Below are 23,477 nucleotides of genomic sequence, written 5' to 3' on the forward strand. Positions count from 1 at the left end.
CCTGGGGTGGCTCCTGACCATGTCTCCGTGGTGTGTTTACGCTCTTCTGTTCTAGGGTGCTAGACCCTGAGTGGATACATGACATAAGCTGTGCCGATTAGATCCCTTTCTCTTGAAATTTGGAATTTGATATTCTAAAATATTCAGTCTTGTACTTGTGGTCCTGAGATAGTTCCTGCAGCAAGCCCAACTTGAGAGCTAATTGTCGATATACAATACTCTAGGATTTTTCACACTTATTTTCAAAGCAATTTTATTTTAGTACCTCTTCTTAACAATCCTGGCAGGAACGAAAAGGATTTGATTTTGTTTTGTTTGCCATGTTTTCACATTTACAACGGAGTGTAGAGAAGTGACGATACTTGTTCAGAATTGCAGACCTTCGACCTTTTGCCCAGGGCTCTTCCAATGCATGCATATCACCTCTTGAAGGCACTAGAGTCTCTCCTGAGGAAATGTATTTTCTCATTTGTCTTTGTGTTTCCCTTTCACACATGAAGACACACATGGAGTGATCGAATCCTTCGAAGGATTCAATTCATAAAAAGGGCACTATCCCTTGCCACAGTTTATTGGACCTCTGTGGACACCTGGGTCGATATAGCCAATGAGATCTTCTCTTTCAGGAATCAGACATTGAATCTTAGGGAAAGCAAGTTATTTTTTTGTGGATGACTTGTCATAGAGACCCAAAAATCAGAGAAAAAAGAGAAACCCCAGGCCAGCAGAGAGAGGCAAAAACATAACAGATGACAAGAGAAAGTCCTGAGGACTCCAGTGTCTAGGGACTGAATTCATTTCCGCTATGGACTGAATGTCTGTGTCCCTCCAAAGTTCGTATGTGGAAATCTTAACCTCAATGTGATCATGCTTGGAGGTGTGGCCTTTGGAAAGTAACTGGGTCATGAGAGTAGAACCCTCATGTATGGTATTAGTGCCCTTATTTAAAAAAAAATGGTCAGAGAGCTAGCTCTCTTTTTCCTCCATGTGAAGACACAGCAAGGAAATAGCTATTTGTAAACCAGGAAGAGGACCTTTTCAAGTACTTGGCCTTTCTGGCACCCTGATCTTGGACTCCTGGCTCCCAGAACTATGAGAAATAAGTTGTTGTTTAAGCCACCCCGTCTAGGGTAATTTGTTAGCAGCCCCAACTGAGAACATCACTCATCTGTTAAAACATTTTTATTTTCAGAATGATAAAAAAAATTATATACATATATATTCTCTCAATATGGTGTTGCATATCCAGAAATTCTACCTAAAAGAAGTTAAATGGTTAAAACACAGCCTTAGTTCTGCATTTTCTATTTCATCTTTCCGAGGCATCATCCTCATGATCTTCCTTGGGTCTCAATGGTCTTAAATTTCCTTCCCTTCCTCTTCCAACCTGACGACTTTACAGTTTCCTACGGTGGGTTGCCTCTACTCTTGGCTGAGGTTATCTATCAGGTTTGCTTTATTTAAGAGTAAATTCTTAAAATTTAAGACCAGTCTATCATACAACTGTATGAACCCCATTTTCTTCTCATTAAATGCATAGATCTTATAATGAATGAAAAATTCCTGTAAAAGAAGCATTGAAGTTTTGACAACTGTAGATAAACAACCTTATTTATACTGAGATCCAAGGTTGTGGATGACTAAAATGGGGAGCAAGTTAAAGCCTTTGGAACTTAAAAGTTCAAGCAATTAAAAGGCCAGAGTGTTGACAAGTTAATCAAGAAAAATGTTGATGTCATTAGGAATAATATCAAAGGATAGGGTCAAGTGAAAAGCAGTGATCAAATGCCAGAGTGCCTTAGGAAGTTAACTGGTAGGGCACAGCATGGAAAAGGTGGACTCTACTAAAATGTAGTGAGCCTAACTAGGAAACCTCTAACCTACTATATGAGTTTAGAGAGTATTCTTACAACATAATGGAAATTTCATAACCCTCCCTTCCATTATTCCCTCACAAGTAGCCAACCACCTGCCTGAAAATAATGTTTAGGTTGTCAGAATAAGTAAAGAAGGCAGTTCATTTTAGTCAGAAATTAGCATAACTTGATGCTACTCTGAAAGAAACCTCTGGAGGATGTCCAAGCTCACGATGATACTGAGGGCTTCTGATATCCACAGGATGTGATGTTCCTTGTGTGACCATCAGTTAGGGGCACTACAATACAAACAGAGCAACAGGTGACTATACAGATACACAGGATTACCCATGTGTGGCCCCTTGTAAGAAAATAAGAAAAAACCCAGAAGAATAAAGAAAAAATCTCATGTATTTGGTAAGCTAAAAACAGATAGCAGCCATAATTAAGCACTTTACATGTATTATCCCATGATAGAGCAAAGTAAGAACAAACGAAATCATGTAAATCTCGATGTTAAGTGAGTTATCCAAAATGACATAAATTATAGTTGTGGATCTGGAACACTAACCCATAGCTCTATGAGTCACAAACCCGAGCTCTTCCCACCACATTATACTACTCAACTGCCAAGGTGATCCCCTGGTGAATCATAGTTCCACATACCCTTAATTCGTTTTCCTTTTTTAAATTAATTAATTAACTGTTTTTATTTTAGAGAGAGAGAGTGTCAGTGGGGGAAAGGGGCAAAAGGAGAGGGAGCGAGAGAATCTTAAGCAGGGTCCAAGCTCAGTGAGGAGCCTGATGGCGGGGTAAGGGCACTGGGGCGGGGGGGGGGGGGGGTTGGTGATCCCATAACCCTGGGATCATGACCTGAGTAGAAATCAGGAGTGGGACACTCAACTGACTGAAGCGCCCAGGCACTCCCTTTTCATTTTTTAATTTAAAAACCCACAAAATTTAGTTTTTCTAATATGAGTCATAATCTCTGTCTTATGCACTGCGTTGGCTTAAAAATCCTACCGTGACTTTTTTTCCCACAAGTTAATCCAAATACACTCCCATTACCACCTGCCTGTCCTTAATGTACCTTCTCCATTCACCAATTTGCAAATTCCATGTGGAGTCTAGATTCTAGAAATGTTGTGCTGGAAGTAAATTTTTTTTTTCTAAAGGGATTTTTTTTTTCCTTAAAACTTCTTTCACCAAATGTGTCTATTGCCTGCCTACCTTATCTGCATAAGATAGTGTCTAGCAATATTAGATCATTTTTATATTTAATGGGGATACTTATAACACAGGTCAACTTGGATATCATGTTAAATAGAAGGTAAGAACCAATGGTTCTCAAACTTGGTCATGCATCAGAATCTCCTGGAGGGCTTACTAAAACACAGGTGTTTGGGCCCGACCCCCAGTTTCTGATTTCAGTAAGTCTAAGCTGAGGCCTAAGAATGTGAATTTCTAACAAGTTGCCAGGTGATGATCATTCTGCTGGTCTTGGGACCAAACTTTTGGATTCTCTGGTATAGACTCATTCTAATCTTACTGTAATTTTATTCTAATCTATGGCAGAGTCTGTATATATTCATAGATATCTTTAATTAAAAGAAAAGAAAGGGAGTTCAAATATGAGAATCCTTGGCATTAATTATACCTGTTGATAATCTTTTTGATAATAATCATCACCCATTCAGCGTTAGGATCCAAACAAATTAATTTCCCATCTTCCAATGTGACTCTGGAAAAAAAAAAAAAGAGCATTTTGGTTAAGTAATAATTGTACATAATTTAATAATGTTTTAAATGTATTGATTAAAATGATATCAGCATGAAATTTTATATTTAAAATGGACATATGGATTTCTCAAACTACATTAATATTATTATTGGAATATGACTTTCAGTCATACCAGTATACATAATGAAATTTTAAAAATCAATTAAAGATACAATTTTTTCTTAAAGTTTTTGAGATATCAGGTATGCAGCAAACATTTAGTAGACTTATGCTACACAGTTGTTAGACTGGAAAATCTACACAAGGGTAATATCTTCCGGGATTCCAGTTATCAACCACTTACTCTATATTCTTTATCATTATACCTGGGCTAATTGTGTTAGCTTTGGGGACCTCATTAAAGGCTCATTTATTACTGGGGGAGAGGAGAACATAAATTGCTTATTTAAATTAATTCTGAAGTTTAAGTTGCTTCTATAGTTTTTTTTTAAGTTTATTTATTTATTTTGAGAGAGAGACAGCTGAATGGGAGAGGGAGGGAGGGAGAAAGAGAGAATCCCAAGCAGGCTCTGCACTGTCAGCGCAGAGCCTGATGCAGGGCCAAACTCACGAAACTGTGAGATCATGACTTCAGCCAAAATCGGGAGTGGATGCCTAACCACCTGTGCTGCTAAGGACACCCTGCTTCTATAGTCTTAAACTGTACTTCGCAGAACCACAAATCTCTACCTCTTTGAAGTTCATTGCATGAATGGAGGACCAGATCATAATAAAAACGATAATGATAATAATGTAATAATAACCCCTTAGCAAATTACCAATACACAGATAGCCACAAAGCATCAACATAGTAGTAAAACCTCGAAAGCATTTCATTTGAAAGCAGAAAGAAGATAAGGATACATGCTATCACCACAATCATTTCCACAAAGCTAGAAAGATAAAAGGCATAAAGTTCCAAAGGAGGAAAGTAAATTGCCATTATTGCCAGATAAACTACTCAAGTAAAGAGTTGGTGGTTACAAAATCAATACAAAATTTGGTCTAAATGCTAATAACAACTAGAACAAAATTTTATAAAGTTATTCTTTACAATAGCATCAAAAAATATAAAATGACTAGAAATGTGGGTTTTTTTTAATAATACAAAAGAAATGGAGACCTTTATGGAGAAAATCATAAAACTTTGGTTCAAGACATTAAAAGAAGCCCTTGATAAAGTGGGATTCTACGGGATTGATAAAGTGGGATTCTATGTTCTTGAAATAACTCAGAATCATGAGGGCGTCAATAATTCACAAATTAATCTATAATGTCAAAGAAACTCAAAACTATGATGTAATTAGTGCAAATTTGCAAGATGATTTTAATATTTATATGGAAGAGCAAAAATCCAAGAAAATGTGCTCTGAAGACAATGGAAGAATTTTCCTTTCTTGATGTTAAGAATTACTATACAACGTTAAAGATAGGGCACAAGTAAAGACAAATCGATTAATGGGACAGAATAGAGGGTTCAGAATTGAGGGGAACTCAATTTATGGTAGAATTAGCACTGCGTATCAGTGGGGAAATGATGATATTTTAATAAGTAGTGCTGAAATAATTGATGAACTATTTGGAAAAATAAAATAAAATTGAACAAATCTCTCACATCACATACTAAAATCAGTTCCAGGTGGGTTAAAGTCTTAAATACAATGGAAAAAAATTGTAAAAGTTTTAGAGGACAATATAGCAGGATATTTCTGTGAAGTCTGTGAAGGAAAGTTTTTTTGAAACAAGACACTAAATGTGCCAACCAGAAAAAAAAAAGCATATTGTTTAACTCGGTATGTAAAAAATACAAATTTACATTAATTGAAAGGACACCATAGAAAGAAGGAAAATACGAGCCGCAAATTGGAAAATGAGTTTTGCTATCCATAAATCTGACAAGCGATTAATACCCAGAATATGTAAAAAACACCTGTGAACCAATAGGGAAATGATAGTATCCTAGTGGGAAAAGAAGCAAAGAAATGAACAGAAATTTCACATAAAAGGGAACATACATGCTTATGAACACATGGAAAAAATACTCAACGTCATTAATAACAGAGAAATGCAAATTAAATGAGCAATAAAAGATACCGTTACATGCCCATCAGGTTAACAACACCAGATATTGGCCAAATGTGAAACAACAAATGGTTTTATGTAGGAAGGAGTGTTCATTGGTACTGTTACTTTGTAATACAGTGTGGCATAACCTAATAAGGTCAAAGATGTGCAAACCTTAAATGAAACCCAGCAAGTAATAAGAGAAACTCTCAAATACCTGAACCATATATGGAGGATGTTGATAATCGCAAAAACGTGGGTAGAACCCAAATGTGCACCAACAGTGGACTGGATAAGCAAACTTGGTATTTGTTGAGTTAGTATTCCTACAACGGGATACTAAGTGTCATTTATTTATTTATTTTTTTAACGTTTATTTATTTTTGAGACAGAGAGAGACAGAGCATGAACGGGGGAGGGTCAGAGAGAGAGGGAGACACAGAATCGGAAGCAGGCTCCAGGCTCTGGGCCATCATCAGCCCAGAGCTCGACGCGGGGCTCGAACTCACGGACCGTGAGATCGTGACCTGAGCTGAAGTCGGACGCTTAACCGACTGAGCCACCCAGGCGCCCCCTAAGTGTCATTTAAACTGAATAAAGGACAGCTAAACATATCAGAATGCATGTATTGCAGAATAAAATGTTGAATAATAGAATTAAGTCAAAGAGTATATACAGCATGATGTCCTGAAGTTCAAAAGCAGGCTGTCTTAGTCCATTCTGGCTGCTATATATATAAAAAACACCACAGACTGGGTGGCTTAACAAATAGCATTTCTCACAGTTCTGGAGGTTGGGAAGTTCGTGGTCAAAGTGCCATGGATTTGGTGTCTGGTGAGAACCTGCTTCCTGGTTCATGGAAGGCCACATTCTTACTCTGTCCTCACATGTGGGAAGGTTAGGGAGCTCTCTGTGGTCTCTTTTTTAAGGGCACTAATCCCTTTGTTGAGTGATGAGGGCCCCACCCTCATGACCCAATCACCTCCCAACGTTTCCTCCCCCTAATAACTGTAACGCTGTGGCTTAGGATTTCAACATATGAATTCGGGGGTGCATTCATTCAATCCACATTCAATCCACGCACATTCAATCCACAACACAGGCAAAACTGTAATTGTTTTAGATTTCATACATAGATGGTAAAATGATTTTTAAAAAGCAAGAAACAGCAGCTCAAATAGTAGTTATTTCTTAGCTTGGGATGGGTATATGATTCCGAAGGTGTATTAGTTTGCTAGGATTGCAACAATATACCACAGACGGGGTGGCCTGAACAACAGAAATTTAGTATCTCACAGTATGGGGGCTTTAAGTTCAAGATCAAGGTATTGGCAGGTTTCGTTTCTTCTGAGGCCTCTCACCTTAGCTTGCAGATGGCCATTTTCTTTCTGTGTCCTCACAGGCCTTTTCTTTGTGTGTGTGTGCATTTCTAGTGTCTCTTCCTCTTATAAGGACACTAGTCATGTTGGATTAGGGCCCAGCCTTATGACCTCACTTAACCTTAGTTACCTCTTTAATGATCTTATCTCCAAATACAGTCACACTCTGAGCTTTTGGTTGGTAAGACTTCAAAATATAAATTTAGAGAGGACACAATTCAACCCAAACACCAAATAGGTGTTTTGCATGTGCAGGCTTCTGATATACGAATTATATTCTAGATTTTGGCCTGGGTGGCAAGTGAACAGATTTTGTTTTATTACTGATCTTTAAACTGCATGTATATATATTTATATACGCTTTTGTATGCATGTTAGACAGAATCCTAAGACTCACCAAGCTTTCCTCCCTCGTCTCCAGGAAGACAATGAGATATTACATCCATGATTATGTCATGTTACATGGCAAAGGGATTTGGCAGATGCAGTTAAGGTTACTGATGAGTTGACTAAATTAATCCAAAGAGAGATAATTCACATGTAACCACGTGGGCCCTAAAAGCAGAGTTATCTCTGGTTAGTAGCTGAAGAGAGATATTTGAAGCATGAGATCAGATCAGTGTGGGATAGATTCTTAGTCATGGATATGGAAGAAGCTATGTGGAAGAAACTGAGAGTAGCCTCTAAGAGCTTCGAGTGACCATGAGCCAATGGCCAGAAAGAATATGGATACCTCAATCCTACAACTGCAGAGAACTGATTTCAGCCAACAACATAGATCATCTTGGAAGTGGATTCCTCCCAGATCCTCCAGACAAGACTTCAGCCCAGCTGACATCTTAATTTAAGCTTTATGAAACCCTAAGCAAAGAAACTGGTCAAGCCATTGGCCTACTGACTTACAGAACTTTGAGATAATAAATGGGTTTATTCTATGCCACTGAGTTGTGATAATTTATTACTTAGGAATGAGCCAAAACACTATGTATGATATCGTTCAAAATTTTAAAAAGTTTCAATAAAATGCAGAAATGTTCTCCCCAGCCTCTAAGCTCTATATTTGTTGAGCTTATTTCTGATGCTTCAGAAAGATTGTCACACCGGCTTTGAGAGCCACTAAGCCATACGGACTCACTATGTTGCCCAAGTGTATAATAGAGACATCTCTAGAAAATCAAGAATTACCCATGTATTCTTACTGAGGACCATGTAACTTTGCTTCTTGCACATGTTCTTTGACTTCAAAGGCCATTCAAAAGAGTTCACACAGTAATCATGTTCCCATTTGAGAGCATTTTACTTTTTTGGAGAGGGTACATGACATTTTCTGAGAGCATAACCACTGGACAATTATCTTCCCACACTGTACATGAATCATGCTCAGGGCCCTGGTCTCTGGCACTCCCAACGTACCGTATTTTTTTAATGCAAATGTCCGCGTTGCAAAGCCCAATCCTAGAGGCTACCATTCTCCCCCACATCTTTACTACTTACATGAGTTCTTTCCTGCTGCAGTGAATACCTTCGGGTATCAACTGGACATGTTTAATGAATTTCGGAGAAATAAAATCAGAATGTGTCTGAATACACTGGCATCGCAACTCTTGCCCCTCACAGAGATTGGCTGTGTAAGAAAAGAATGGCAAAACCCCAAGTAAGAACAAAGATAGCGGTTATGTTTTTCCTTTATCCATGCAGCAGGACACCCAGTTCCCAAAATAAGTACCGGTAGGCTAATTTAGAGAGACAAGCACACAAATCTCATCACCTGCTATTTTTATGATCAACAAACGTTTATTAAGCATCTATGATGTTTGAGGAATGGATACGTGCACTAGACCAATAATTCATTGCTTAAAAGTATGCATGGTCAATAAAATAACTTATTTACAGATACAATCAACTTGATTTCCTTCTATGAACAGTTTTCAACATAAAAATTTTATGTGAATTCTATCAGTTGAAAGAGGCACTTTCTATCTGTCCACTATCATTGCAACAAATACCCCTAAACTTATTTGCAGTAATGCTCCTGCTGTTATCTTGAGTAAGACAAGCACAGATCCTTCCAGTTCAATAAATCCAGGAAGCTAAACATATTTTTAAAATTAATCCAACGAGAAATTCTTTGACACCCCACAATCTGAATATATGTTCTGCCAAGGTTTCAATTTTACAGTTGCTATATTTTGCTCAGTGCTAAATACAATCTCATCAGCTCTCGAATCTTTTCTAAATTTTTGCAATGCCTAGAAGGAAAATACAAAAGGTGTAGCTGCTTTACCAAAGATGCTCAGTGCAAAGACAGCCAGCAGGAGGAATCTTCTTTGTGAGCTCTCAGCAGCCATGTCAGTGCTTGATCTTGATCCTAGTCTGAATGGTGGAATCAACACCGCAGCCCTCTTTTATGTGCTTTCTGCAGCCCTGGGAATTTTTTGTTGTTCATGCACTCCCTCTTCATTGAAGGATGAAAGGAGCAGTTTATTAAGTAGTGTGTTTGCCACAAGCCAATAAGGAAACTGGGTTTGCTTTTCGAGCTTTGTTGTCGTAAGGGAAAGGGGGGTTGACGTTTGGGGGCAGGATATGAATTCATTGAAAGGACAAATGAACCTGTTATTTCCTAGGGAGGGAAACTGCATAATTGTGAAGAGTTCCACGCCAGTCAGTTAACAGTGGCTTACACAATGGAGTAAGAATGTCTATGTACTTTTTAAAGGTCATGTTTGTACAAAGTAAGTAATTAAGATGCTTTTCCTCAGTGTGGTATTTGCTTTTAGCTTTTAGGCCTATTTGGCATAATCCCACTCGAGGTGATCATAGAATCTGCCAAGCTCCAGGCGCACTTATAGCATAAGTAACCTACAAAGAAACTGAAGTTCAGGCTATAATAACTCTTGTCCTGTCAAAAATAGCAAACCACAGTTTACTTGTGGTATGAAAGCAGCAGTTTTAATGGGCTTGAAGCTGAAATAAGCAACAGTGAACTACGAGCTCCCATTTTTTTCCTGAAGTAATTTTATAAATGACCTTCATTGTTATTCCACACTGGCCACGTTGTCGGGTTTTTTTGTTTTTGTTTTTGTTTGCCTGAATGAACAAATCAAATATCCAAGCAAGCATTAGCATTACTCCCCTCACTCTGTCATGACCAAGAACCACAGACTGGGTGGCTTAAACAAGAACCCATTTTTGGTCTTGGAGTTCTGGAGGCCAGAAGCCCCAAATCATAGTGCACACAAAGTCGGTTCTTTCTGAGGGCTCAGACGGAAGGAGCTGTGCCAAGCCTCTCTCCTCGGCTTAGAGGTGGTTGTCTTCATCTTCACACGGTGTTCTCCCTGTGTGATTGTCTGCCTCCGGATTTCCCCTTTGTATAGAGACACCAGACATATTGGATTGGGGCCACCCTCCTGACCTCGCTCTAATTTGGAAAGACCTTGCCTCTCAATGAGGTACTGTGGGTGAGGACTTTAACCTATGGGTCTGGGGAGTGGCCATGAGGGGACATAATTCAACCCACAACAGCATTTAGCTGAAGAATCAGTGATTACTGAAGGGCCGATGTGGCCTGAAGGTAAACCTAGCCTCAGTAATAATAATGTGTTTTCTGTTGACAATCATCAGTGAACATGTGTCACCTGCCAAAGCCTTTGCGGGACATTGAATAGTCAAAGAATAAAAATGGAGTGTCTGCTCTTGAGGAATTCAGAGCCTGTTTGGAGACAGACATGTAAATAGACTAAACTAGAAGGTGATCTGTGTTAACCTAGATGTATACCTGGGGCCCTCGGCAGGCAGAGGAGGGAGGACTTAGAGGCGAGAGCGGGGAGAGAAGACTTCACCTGGGAAGTAACATTGGAGTTGCTGAAGGTGAAAGGAAGTGCATCAAAACGAAAGGCTGACAGAACAGTTCCAGACAGAGAAACGCATACAAAGGCACAGATTCACAAAGGGCTGCTGTGGTCTGAATGTTTGTGTCTCCTCCAAATTTACATGTTTGAATCCTAAGCCCCAAGGTGATGGTGTTAGAAGGTGTGGTTATTAGGTTATGAGGATGGAAACCTCGTGAGTGAAATTAGTGGCCTTGTAAAAGAGACCCCAGAACTCCCCTGCACCGTCTGCCATGTGAGACAAGACCAGTCTAAGATCCAAGGGAACCGTTGCTCAACCAAGTTGGTACCTTGATCTCAGACTTCCAGCTTCCAGAAGCGTGAGAAATAAATTCCTGTTGTGTATAAGCCACAGGCCCATTGTATTTTCTTACAACAGCCTGGACAAACTAAGACAGCGGTCTTCACATACTAAGGAAAAGCAACAAGTTATTCCAATCTCAAAATTAGGTAAGTTTTAGTATCTTGACAACATTCAAGTGACTGATCAGATATTGGCCTTTATAGAAACACTATTCAGACACCATCTTGATTTCTTTGAGTCTTATTTTCCACCTGTACCAAGTGAAACGCTGTGTTATCCACATGTCTTGATATTATGATGATAACAAGGACATATACAAAGATAAGATAGTCAACTATTGAAAGATTCAAAATAATTTAGTTTTCCAAAACTTCAAAAACAGGCTTTGGACATTATGGTTGTTAAGGAGTTTGCTAAAGACATAGTGATAAAAGATCTGGAGATCTTCCTTGTCAAATATGGGTCTCTTGTCCTAGACCTGCCCAAATCCATGCCAGATCTGGAGCAAAATTAAAGTACAGTTGGATCTAGATTGTTTGACATGCTCAGATTGTCAGCTTCTTAAATTTTACAGACAATCTACTTTATCAGTTGAATTTTCACACGAGCCTGAGACCCGTGCACACATGTAAGTCACACACATGCACAAAATCCTATTTTTAACTGTAATCTTATGTTTCTTTCTTCAAAATATCTACCTACTCTAACAGAGCTGCAGTATAATTTAATGGTAGTAACAACCACTAATTGAGTCCTGCTTTGTTTCAACACAACTCAATGAACTTTCTGTGTATTATCTGGAAACCTTACAAGGGATGCTTGTGTCTTATAGATGAGAGAATTGAATATCCCAGAGAGGTTAAATAATTATGAAAGATTAAAGATAACCACAAATTTTTAAGAGCTCCTCACTTCAAGAAGTGAAATCTACTTCCCAAACCCCTTAACTCCATGCTGATACTGCTTTGGGCCATAGAATGTGGTAGAAGGGATGTGGATACTTCAGAGCAAAAATTCCAGAACCCTTGAAGGTAGGTGGGAGAAAGGGTGAAATACATAAAGGGGATTAAGAGTACACTTACTGTGATGAGCACTAAGGATTGTATGGAATTGTTGAATCACTATATTGTATACCTGAAACTAATATAACATTCTATGTAATTTACACTTGAATAAATAAATAGGAAAAAAATGTTTCCACTTCTGCAATCTTGAAATGCTGCTGCCACCATAAGAACAGGGCAGAGCTCCTCTGCTGGAGACACGAAACCCAGCCAACAGCCAGCACCAAGCACCATACTAGTGAGCAAGGCAGACCTGCTCAAGCCACAGATGACTGTAGCCACATGAGTGACCCAGGAGAGACCATCAGAAGAACCACCCAGCTGAGCCCAGTCCAGCTGTGGCATCACTTAGCCCAATCTGATGACCTACAGGGTCATGAGCCAGGATAAAATGGTTGGTGCTTTCAGCTACTACATTTTGGGGAGGTGATAAATAACTGAGAGAGTAACTCAGCAGATCACCCAATGTAGCTGACCCCATTTTTTACCTCAAATTGGCCACAATAATCATCATATTTCTTTAGAATACCCTACAAAAACTTGTGGTGTGAATGGGCTCTTAGTTATTAATTAGTGCCCTGATACTGATTCTACAAATTTTAGAAAGCCAACCCTAGAACCACAACTAAATAAATTTAATAAAATCTAGTTAATGAAATAGTCCTATACTAAATATCAGAAAGCTGAGTCCTAACTCATTTTGAAATAGGACGGTTCTGTGACATTTGGTAATTCCTTGGGGATCTCTGAGCCTCCACAGTCCCATCTATAAAATGAGAGCACTGATTTTTTTGTTCGATCTCCAAGGTTTTGAACTAAACTCTTACCTGACTGTTAAAAGACCAGTTCCTGGTTTTAATTTGTGACTTGTTTATTCCTCGTCAAACTATGTGTTGTTTTTTTTTTTTTTTTCAGGGAACCCTGAGAGCTAAGGAAATAATTCCAACTACTTCTCACTTAAAAGAGAAAATATTTATCATTTTAATTTTGAGGACAAAATGTCAATAGGCATACTACCCTTTTCACAGAAGATAAGGTGCTGGATGTGGGGTTGGTAGATTCTCCACCCGCCCCCCCCCCCCAAACACACACACACACATCCATTTCAAGGCCTTATGGACCCAACTTCTAGGTTTTGACTTTTTCCCTGCCCACTTCACATTTTCCTTCCTCCTGATTCTCTGGTATTATACTCCTTACTAAAATAATTGTACATGAGTCAACACTGGGATCTAACTTCTGGGGAATCCAAGTGACCAAGTTTCCCTGAAAGCAGATTCTGATACAATCCCTTGAGTGCAGTAGTTTACCTTGGAAAGAACCATACAAAGAGCAAGTGAGGGAATGGGGGAGTGTAGGGTAGGGAAGAGAAAAATACCGATACAGTCTATGTAATAAATGAGCTGTCACTGTTAAGTAAGTAGGGACTAATCTTGCTATGGAGCCCCTGAGGAATCTTGTAAAATGTTCCTCAGAATTGTGCCACCAAGACTTTCCAGCCATATAAAAGGGAACAGTCCTAACTTCCTGCCATGAACAACTAGAAAACTCAACAGAACACATTGAACAACTGCTTTTAGACACTAGAAAATAAACAACAGAAGACTAGGCTCCCTGAGAAAAGGAAATAAAGAAGGTCAGGTTCATGATCACCCTGGCTTTTTTGCTGGAGCAATTCTGGACCATGGTTTGGCAGGGGGTGGGGGTGGGGGGATCCCAAGCAGAGCACAGTGGTTTTGCTGACTTGAGGAGACACAGATTTGAATTAAGGGAAACTGAGGTGACTACAAGTTATGGAGTAGGGTTGCAGGAAGGAGAGCTGCATGCATGAAAACAGAGCTCTGGAAATCTATACTGAGGTTCCATTGGGTCTCTCTGATCAATGCTAAGTCACACATGCATATGATGAAACTCCACTGGGTCAAGCAGAGAGGGGCCAGAGATCTATAAGCTGAGCAGTTCTTAGACTGCATGGGGTGGGGAGATACTTGGGTTCAGACTTGTTAGAGTGGAGGGAGCTTGTGAGCATTCAGGGCATTCGGCAGAGGCACAGGAAGGGCATGACTTAGCAGTACAGCTAAACAAGCTTTGGGGCAAAGAACTCTCTGTAGACCCCCCTAATGAAGCTTAAAAACAAGCCTCAAAAATATCAAGCTGGTTCTCTAGTAACTTAACTGCCCGTCATAGCAGAGGCCAAGATCAGAAAGGAAGAAAACAAAATCTTGACACTTAACAACATAGGATTCAAAATTTCCTGCATCCAATCAAAAATTACTAAACATGCCGGGAAGAAAAGCATGATCCATAATGGGAGGGGGGTGGTGGAGATCAGTCAATAGAAATAAAAATGACACAATGATAGAATTAGTAGACAAGGATTTGGGGCACCTGGGTGGCTCAGTCAGTTAAGCTTCCAACTCTTGGTTTCAGCTCAGGTCATGATCTCACAGTTCATGAGTTCAAGTCCCATATCAGGCTCTGCACTGACGGTATGGAGCCTGCTTGGGATTCTCTCTCTCCCTCTCTCTCTGCCCCTCCCCCTCTCATGCTGTCTCTCTCAAAAATAGATAAACTTAAAAAATTTTTTTAATAAAAATTAAAATGAATTAATAGACAAGGATTTTAAACTAGCTATTACAAATATGCTCAAGGGTTTAAGAGAAAATGTGAACATAATGAGGAGAGAAGTGGAAAGTTTATATATATAATAAATATATTTATAAATAAGTCATTTAGCAAAGCAATGAAGTGAGAGTCCTTGCTAAGGTAGCTATGAGAATGTAAATGTTTTTGAGGAGATAGAGTTGAGTAGCAAGGTAGACAGGAACTCCTTCATATTTATATAGTGTATTTTCCAGAATTGTCCAACCAAAGGACTGGAAAATAGAATATTCATCTACTAACTCCTGCCCCTGAATGAGTGTGGCCTCTTAGGGCATTAAATTACAGGCCATCCTACCTCTGAGCTGAGCAAACTCTCTCTGCCATGCTCTCCTCCCCACACCCAAATGGAGACAGCCCTCAGGAAGAGGATCAGAAGGACAGGGGGCTTGAGTTGGGAAGCTGTCACCAAGTATAGGTGCTGCCCATTGCAACGGTGCAACTCATTGGTAAGTAAAGGAAATATGAACGGGGCATCAATGGTGAAGATAGGATTATTTGTGTGGGTAGTCAGGAAGAAAAGAGAAACGGTATCGTCTGTTATTCTGGACTGTCTCCATTATGCTATTTCAGGTTTGCCACTTCCACCATTCCCCAATGTCCTTCCAGTTACTTCTTGAAATCCTGAGAGGACATCTCCATTGCATTCACAAAGAAGGACTCATAATGACTTAATGACTCCTTTCTGGGTTTAGCTCCTTTGGTAACATTGCTCAAGAAACTTTAGTCAATGTTGCCATGGTTATTTCCTGCTGATGATCTTTCAAAGTTGTGATGTGTCACCCAGTATTCTTTTCCTACTTAAACTCATGACCACCACCTTACACCCCTTGTATCCCATTTCCTGCCATATCACTCTTAATAGGAGACTGCCTTGTACTTGCAAAGTCTCAAGTTGATTTGGTGCGAAAAGTATAGTACATATCCACTTGATTGAGGACAGGCACTGAAACGATGTCCATAGAATTGGCCTAAGGACCAATGGCAGATTTCTGGAGCCACTGGTAATGCTTAATCCCTGCAAAAACTTGAGAAAGTGTGTTCTTTTATTACCTTCATTCTGTAGCAAGGGACATGAGGCTGAGTGAAGTCAAGAAACATGCCCAAGATCACACAGTCAACAAGTGATAGAGCTGGAATTTATCCAAAGTTTACCCAATTCTTTGAAACCTATGTTTTTAACCACCATATGAACAGAACATCTCCTTTCTCCTTTCTATGTTGTATGTTCCATACTGACAAAAGCTCAGTGGCCAGTACAGCAGGCTCAAGCCAGTGTTTGAATGTAAGAACTGGTCTTAGGTGTGAGGGTGTTATTGAGCCCTCGGGGTCCCTCTTATAAATAGTTTCCAATGTCCCTTGCCTTGGGGTGAGGGAGTAAATGTTAGCATTTGTGGAGCTTCAATAATGGCTTGCATTTACAGTAAAACTTTGGTTTGCGAGCATAATTCGTTCTGGAAACATGAGTGTAATCCAAAGCACTTGTATATCAAAGCGAATTTCCCCATAAGAAATAATGGAAACGCAGATGATTCATTCCAAACCCAAAAATATTCATCTAAAAATGATTACGATACTGTAATATGATACCAAATAATAAAGAAAATACAAAATATGAAGAAAAATAAATTAACCTGCACTTACCTTTGAAAACCTTTGTGACTAGTGTGAGGGAGACAAGAGGGAGGAGGGTTATTGAGTAGGATGATTTTCACTATCACTAACAGGTGTTGACTACAGTACAGTATGAATCAACTCTTGTCTTATCTGTATTTAATGTGACTGGTGATACGACCGCTGAGGAAAGGGTCTCTATCTGGAAGCAGCCTGACCTAGAATGAAGCAGAGCATTCCTAAGCTTACTCTTATATGGAAAAGCAAAGGACTGTCCATAGGTGCTTTGAAGCGACAAAAAACGCACTAGTGACAGTTGTGGGCACCTTCCAACGTTCCGAAAAATCACTGATTTCTGCCAAACACCACAGCCTGAGACCGAGCATCCGAGCATGGAAGACGATCACCTACAATCCCACAGTGTGTGTGTGTGTGTGTGTGTGTGTGTGTGTGTGTGTGACAGAGAGAGAGAGAGGGAACCATTGTCTCAGTTGTGATCATGTGACATTTGGCATCACTTACTACTCGTATTTCAAGACATGGCTCATTTATCAGGTTAATGTTTGCTCCTTTTGCGGAACACTTGCAGAACAAATTACTCGCAATGCAACGTTTTACCTTATTTACTTCTGTACCATTCACAAATTTTCTTCCTTCTTATCTCAGCTTAACTAATAACACTGCAGTTACAAAGAGGTTACCATTTTTAACTTTATGAAAACAAAGCTCACACAGGTTGTTTCTTGCTACTCAGAATCCTTATTTACCCAGCTACTTGGGCAAAGCAGAATCTGATCTTAGGTATGGAGGCTGCCAGCCCTGCCTTCTGGCCTCTGCTGAAGACTTTTACCTAGGGCTCAGGATTTCCTGAATGAGTCCTGAGTCAGAGACAAGCACACCCCACACATTCACGAACATTCTTCCTTTCCTGGTTTGGAGTGTGGTTTCAGATCATAGGCATCTTTCCTCTCTTTACGTACAAATCTTGTTTGTCTTGGAAACATCAAGTGCTTGGTGTCATCCTGGGGCAGTTGGATACCAACTTCCAGAGGGCTTTCTCAGGCTAAACAATCTATCAGGTTCCATAAAATTTGCACTAGGAAGGATGGGAACGAATATACTCAAACCTTAAAACTATTTGATAAATTGATATAAAGAATTGGAGTAACATTAAACTCAGTGGCAGATATATATATATATATATATATATATATATATATATATATATGTATATATATATATATTTTTTTTTTTCTATTGAGATAGAGAACACCTGAGTGGGGGAGAGGGGGAAAGAGAGGGAGAGGGAGAGAGAGAGAGAGAGAGAGGGAGAGGGAGGGACTTAAGCAGGCTTCACGCTCAGGGTCAAACCCCATCCCGCCACCCTGGGTTCATGACCTGAGTGCAATCAAGAGTTGGGATCTCAACCGACTGACCCACCCAGGCACCCCAGTGTCAGTTACTTATAAATGAAGGTTAGAAAATTGAACACAAATGTCAATTAGATCTTCTCGTAGACAAAGTATTCAGCCATTCACTTTTTGTGCTTCTACTGGTGACCCAACTTATTTGAGGTTTGAAGAAAAAATTCACTTTACCGCCATTTCCCTGCCAGCTTCATTAAATTGTCAATAATTGTTTGAAGACTCATTTAGCAAAAGCAATTAAATGAGACTCCTTGTTAAGATTGCTCTAAGAATGTAAATGCTTTTGAGGAGAGAAAATTGAGTAGTAGGGTAGAGAGAAGCTCTTTGTAACAAATGGCAATAAATGTCAGTGACTCTTACACTGAGGGACAGAGGGAAACCCATACTTGGGAAAAGCATATTCCTGGGTAAATGAAACCCAAGCATATTCCTGGGTAAATGAAATGACAGCTATCATCAGATAAAGTCAAGCATAAATTATAGTTTGACTTATCTGTGTAGCAAATTGAATGCCCAGGAGGAAAAACAATTTTTAAAAAGGTCGAGAAATATTGCTGTAAATCATCAGACGATCCAGTAAAGACAGACTTTTTGCCCCTAAATGAAACAAACATTTTTTTTATTTTGAAATACTTTATTTTCAAGTTCTTTTCAAAAATAGCAATAAATATGTGAGCCTCTCTGTTATAAGATATAGAGAAACACTGCATATTTAACAATAAATAAGGCATTATGCCTTACAGGAAAGACATAAAATGTCCACAGGATATGTAGAACATTGTAGTTCCTAAAGCTTCAACATGAGAAATGTTGACCACATACTGTGACATCATTTCAATAAATAACAGCCATTCTTTTAAACAATTACAAAAATAGTTGTGCACATACATTCCCCAGCCTGATAACAACCTCACTCTCTACTTGGATGCCCCAGCCACTGTCACAGTGGCTGGTATGCTGTGGGTTCCTCAGAAGTATTAATTTAATGACTGGGAATATGTGCAAACCTTTACCTTCAAAGTAAATACAAATCAGGGTTGAACTAAGCTGGGTTTAACATAAAATAAACAATAAAAATAACGGCATAGTGCCGCAAAGAGATTCAATCGCAGCCTATAATTACGTTGCATGTAAAATAGTGGCAGAGAATCTCTGAAAACCAGCCCACCAACAAATAAATAAATAAATAAATAGGAGGCTTCTCCTAAGAGACGCTCAAAGCGTATGAGGCCCAATTCTGGTGGCACTGGGCGCTGACGATTCCACTTTTTCCTCTTTGATTCCTGTAAGGGCAAGGCCGGATTCAGGTGCAGCCACCAGTCTGCTTCCGCCTTCCTCTGGTCAGTTGGAGCTGCCCGATAATGAGAAAAATGTCATCCTTAGTACTGATCAGGAAAGCTGGCTGGCACAGCACCCCTCTCCTATCCCAACCGTGACGTTCCAGAGTTTTCTGAAGCTAGTTTCCCCAGCCTGGCATCTAAAAGGCTACTGCCTACATTGTGTGGTAGAGACCTCTAAGCTCTTGGATGCTTTCATTTGGGAATGTAGGTGGAGCCTGTGGTCGTGGCTCAATTATTGGCTACGAACAGCCACAATGTGTTTCTCTCTGTCACACTGGGCCTCCCTTCAGCCTCATAGCAACCCCATATGGTAGTTACTACTGTTTACTCTTTTCCTGGGCGTACAGAAGCTTTAGATTCGTCATCGTCATCATCCTTGGGTCACATGGCTGATAGGTGAGAGAATCCAGATTTGCTCCTAGTACAGTGTCACTACAAGGTGCCCGCTCTTCACCTCTAAGCTTTAGAACCTATGTTGCACAACACCAAGGATTTTGCTTTGCAGACGTGAAGCCCAGAAGGAATGGGGGGTGGGGGGGATGCCTATGTTTCTTAACAGGTGGAAAGCTTTTTAATGTAACTGACCAACACCAATAACTGTAATAAAAGCAAGTTTACCCACATTCGTTTGAATGGGGAGAAAGGGCACTAGAAATATTCTTCCCGCAACAAAGCGGATGAATAACCTGAACAGCAAATTTAGTGTGAAACAGATTTTTCAGTCCTTCAGCGAAACCTAGGTTTCCTTGATCAAACTTCCCGGAGGCATTTGCCAGGATCCGTGACCAAGGACTCTAGCGGCACGCGTCAACAGAAAGCATAACTCACTTGCTTAGCATCTTTTCGATGATTCTCTTGACCATGGGGGCTTCGGGGTTGAGACAGGCTTCGTGTCCGTTCTTGAGAGTGGCTCTGCGGAGACAAGGCAGAGTTCCCGTTGGCTGGAGGCCGGGCCGCGGGGTGGGGGGCGCGGGGGCGGGGGCGGGGGACGGCCCGGACGGCGGCAGCGCGGGGCGTCACTTACATGACTTCGGTGTGGGCGCAGTGGGGGCCCGACTGCGTCACCTTGACGCTCTGGATGTTCTTGAGGTGAATGCCCTGCACGGTCTGCAGGCACTGGCAGCGCAGCTCGGTGACGACGGGCGCCCCTGCGGGGAGAGCAGGCCGGGTGAGCGGGCGGCCCCGGGGCGCGCACCCCTTCCCCACCCCCACTCGCACCCGCACCCCGTCCCCCGCGGGCTCCGGGCCTCACCTGCGGCGCGCCGGGCGGCGGGGACCAGGAGCAGGAGCAGCAGCGCGGCGCCGAGGAGCCGGGGAGCGCGGGGCGCGGTGCGGGCCATGGGGCTCAGCTCGGGGAGTCGCGGCGGCGGTGGCTGGAGCTGGACGGCTGGCGGGAGGGCTGGCGGAGCGGACTCTGTGGCTCCCCGAGCCGGGAGAACGGCTTTTATCCCCTGTCGACTCGGCGCGGCGCGGCGCAGGGCGCAGTGGGGGGGCAGGGAAATTCCCGGCGCCCCGGGTCATTCCCGGGTGCGGAAGGTTCGCGCGGCCCCGCCCCCGGGGTGGAGGGGGACCCGCCCGCGGGTGCCGGCGACTCAGAGACCGTTGTCCGCTCCAATGCGCCAAGGGGGCGTGAGTGGCCGCCCCGCGGCGGCTGCCACCGCGGGGGAGGGTGCGGCGACCGTGAGCGCCCAGGGATCCCCGGTCGCTGGGAGAGGAGCTGGGGACGGATCTGTGAGCCCCGGACAGGGATGGCGCGGCAGTTTTGGAGGGAGAGTTCTGTCTCGTTAGTGATCAGATTTGGGGGAATTAAGGATAGCGAGGGGGTACATTTGCTTGGCTCTCTACCTTCCATCTCTGTATATTCTGTCTCTGAATTCCGTCTTGCACAGGTCCTACGCCTGAAAGGGATGCTGTCAAAAATACAGCCAGCGTCTTGGATTCCAGAGAAAAATGTTCAAACTGTTTCTCTTGTATATTCTCAAATCACACTTAGATGACCTCGGTTATGTTTTCCATTTGGTGGGAGTAAGAATCAGTGTCTAGAGTCGATTCCAGTGTGGATATCAGTGAAAGGAGAAGGCTGTAACATGACCTTTTTTTTCTTCTTCTTTTGTATCCTGCTGAACTTCCTTGTACTCTCCAAAATGTTGGAATTCCCTAAATCCCGGAAAATCTCTTTTTCCATGCATGAGGGGTTCAAATTTGAGCTATGGAATACAGGACCGGCCATCAGTCTCAAGCTGGAGAGGGGCAAGTTGGCCAGGCTCCCGGAATTCACTTGTTCTGGTCTTTCCGGGGACAAAGCAGCACATGGTTCCCAGTGAGCGGGTACCTGCTGTGTGGCACCCTCACATGAACCACCACATCACACTCAAAAATCCGTTACCACACAACCCTCAGGGCTGGTCTCCCTTTCTCTAGCAACAGTGACTTGTCTGTTTTCGGACTAGGAATTTCAGTCTCTGAAGCTGACACCTTTGCTATTTTTTCACCAGAAGTTTTAGAGAAATCTGACGAATTCAATATTAGGTAGAGAGGGTTTAAGTGTAATTCTCCAGGTTGGATTCAGACCTCTTGGAGAAGTGGAATCCCATGCGGGAAGAGGGGAACAAACAGGAATGACCTCTGGCCCAGAGATGGGTATGTAGGAACAGGGCTCCCAGACTGCCCAGCTTAGTGGGTAACAGCCTGCTCGCGGCAGCCGGCCACTGAGCCCTTAGCGAAACCACCTGTCACCTGCAAGTTGTTAAACATTTCTCTGTCCACACCAAGATAGTTATGAGAAATGAGTCAACATTTGTGAGAGGTGGTGCAGATTAAACACTATATAAATGTTCATTAAGTGAGTGGAATAACTTTTCCCAGCATTGCCTAAACAGAAACTCAACCCGTTGTAAATCCTTCCATAAAGAAAAAAACAATTGTAATGGAAAGGTTCACTCCCCAATTTTTCTTTTCACATTTAAAATGTTCTGTATTAGTGGGGATGCAAGCTGGTGCAGCCACTCTGGAAAACAGTATGGAGGTTCCTCAAAAAACTAAAACTAGAACTACCCTACAACCCAGCAATTGCACTACTAGGCATTTATCCAAGGGATACAGGTGTGCTGTTTCGAAGGGACACATGAGCCCCCATGTTTATAGCAGCACTATCAACAATAGCCAAAGTATGGAAAGAGCCCAAATGTCCGTCGATGGATGAATGGATAAAGAGGTGGTATATATATATATATATATATATATATATATATATATATACACATACACACAATGGCATATTACTCAGCAATCAAAAAGAATGAAATCTTGCCATTTGCAACTACATGGGTATTATGCTAAGTGAAATTAGTCAGAGAAAGACAAATATCACATGACTTCACTCATATGAGGACTTTAGGAGACAAAACAGATGAACATAAGGGAAGGGAAACAAAGATAATATAAAAACAGGGAGGGGGACAAAACAGAAGAGACTCATAAATATGGAGAACAAACTGAGGGTTACTGGAGGGATTGGGGGGGGATGGGCTCAATGGTTAAGGGGCACTAAGGAAGCTACTCCTGAAATCATTGTTGCACTATATGTTAACTAATTTGGATGTAAATTTAAAAAGATTAAAAAATAAAATTAAAAAAATAATAAAATAATAAACCACAAACACAGGACAAAGACAAAAAAATAAAAAAAGATGAAATAATTTCAATTCATATGTAAAAATGATATTTAAGGCATATTCGCCTTAAAAGACTAAAACAGAGATACCTGGCTACCTTAGTTGGAAGAGTATTGGACTCTTGATCTCAGAGCCTGAGCTCGAGCCCCAAGTTGAGGGTAGAGTTTACTTTTAAAAAATAAAAAGGAAAACCAACTACCACAAGAATAGGCAAAGACAAGAACAGAACAAAAATTTCTTTCTCCTTTTTCTCTTCCTCTTCCTCCTCCTTTTTCTTCTTTTTAAATACTTGTTGAATCTCTCCCTCTTGGGAAGAAATAGTTACTCTAACATGGCAATGAAAACAAAATCCATCAGATGTTGTAAACCAATTGTTTCCTACACACTCAAAACTCAAAGCTACACAGTTCTCCAAGTAATTGTGAAC

The 23,477-nt window shown here is 41.1% G+C and overlaps 1 protein-coding gene across 2 annotated transcripts; it reads right to left on the minus strand.

The window, feature by feature from the left end:
• Positions 1 to 1,167: 1,167 nt before the first annotated feature.
• On the minus strand, positions 1,168 to 20,844 carry LOC113599166 (growth-regulated alpha protein-like). Of its 2 annotated transcripts, XM_053217253.1 has the most exons (5): positions 20,629 to 20,844; positions 20,401 to 20,524; positions 20,205 to 20,288; positions 3,514 to 3,597; positions 1,168 to 2,155 (listed from the first exon to the last, which is right to left on the minus strand). In XM_053217253.1, exons 1-5 carry the CDS (start codon positions 20,714 to 20,716, stop codon positions 2,143 to 2,145), a joined length of 393 nt encoding a protein of 130 aa, XP_053073228.1. In that variant the 5' UTR covers positions 20,717 to 20,844; the 3' UTR covers positions 1,168 to 2,142. The 2 variants fall into 2 exon arrangements, with proteins under 2 accessions (XP_053073228.1, XP_026914059.1); XM_027058258.2 differs by lacking the exons at positions 1,168 to 2,155; positions 3,514 to 3,597 and adding an exon at positions 18,650 to 19,387 and having other exon boundaries at positions 20,629 to 20,840.
• Positions 20,845 to 23,477: the final 2,633 nt, after the last annotated feature.

Source organism: Acinonyx jubatus, chromosome B1 (genome assembly GCF_027475565.1).
Source record: "Acinonyx jubatus isolate Ajub_Pintada_27869175 chromosome B1, VMU_Ajub_asm_v1.0, whole genome shotgun sequence".
Taxonomy (NCBI): Eukaryota; Metazoa; Chordata; class Mammalia; order Carnivora; family Felidae; genus Acinonyx; species Acinonyx jubatus.

Excerpts from the sequence above, each read along its gene's own strand:
- LOC113599166 (XM_053217253.1), bottom strand. The coding sequence starts at position 20,716 with ATGGCCCGCACCGCGCCCCGCGCTCCCCGGCTCCTCGGCGCCGCGCTG. Across the intron at positions 20,525-20,628 it reads CGCCGCCCGGCGCGCCGCAG|GGGCGCCCGTCGTCACCGAG; the intron begins GTGAGGCCCGGA and ends CTCTCCCCGCAG. Across the intron at positions 20,289-20,400 it reads TGCGCCCACACCGAAGTCAT|AGCCACTCTCAAGAACGGAC; the intron begins GTAAGTGACGCC and ends TTGTCTCCGCAG.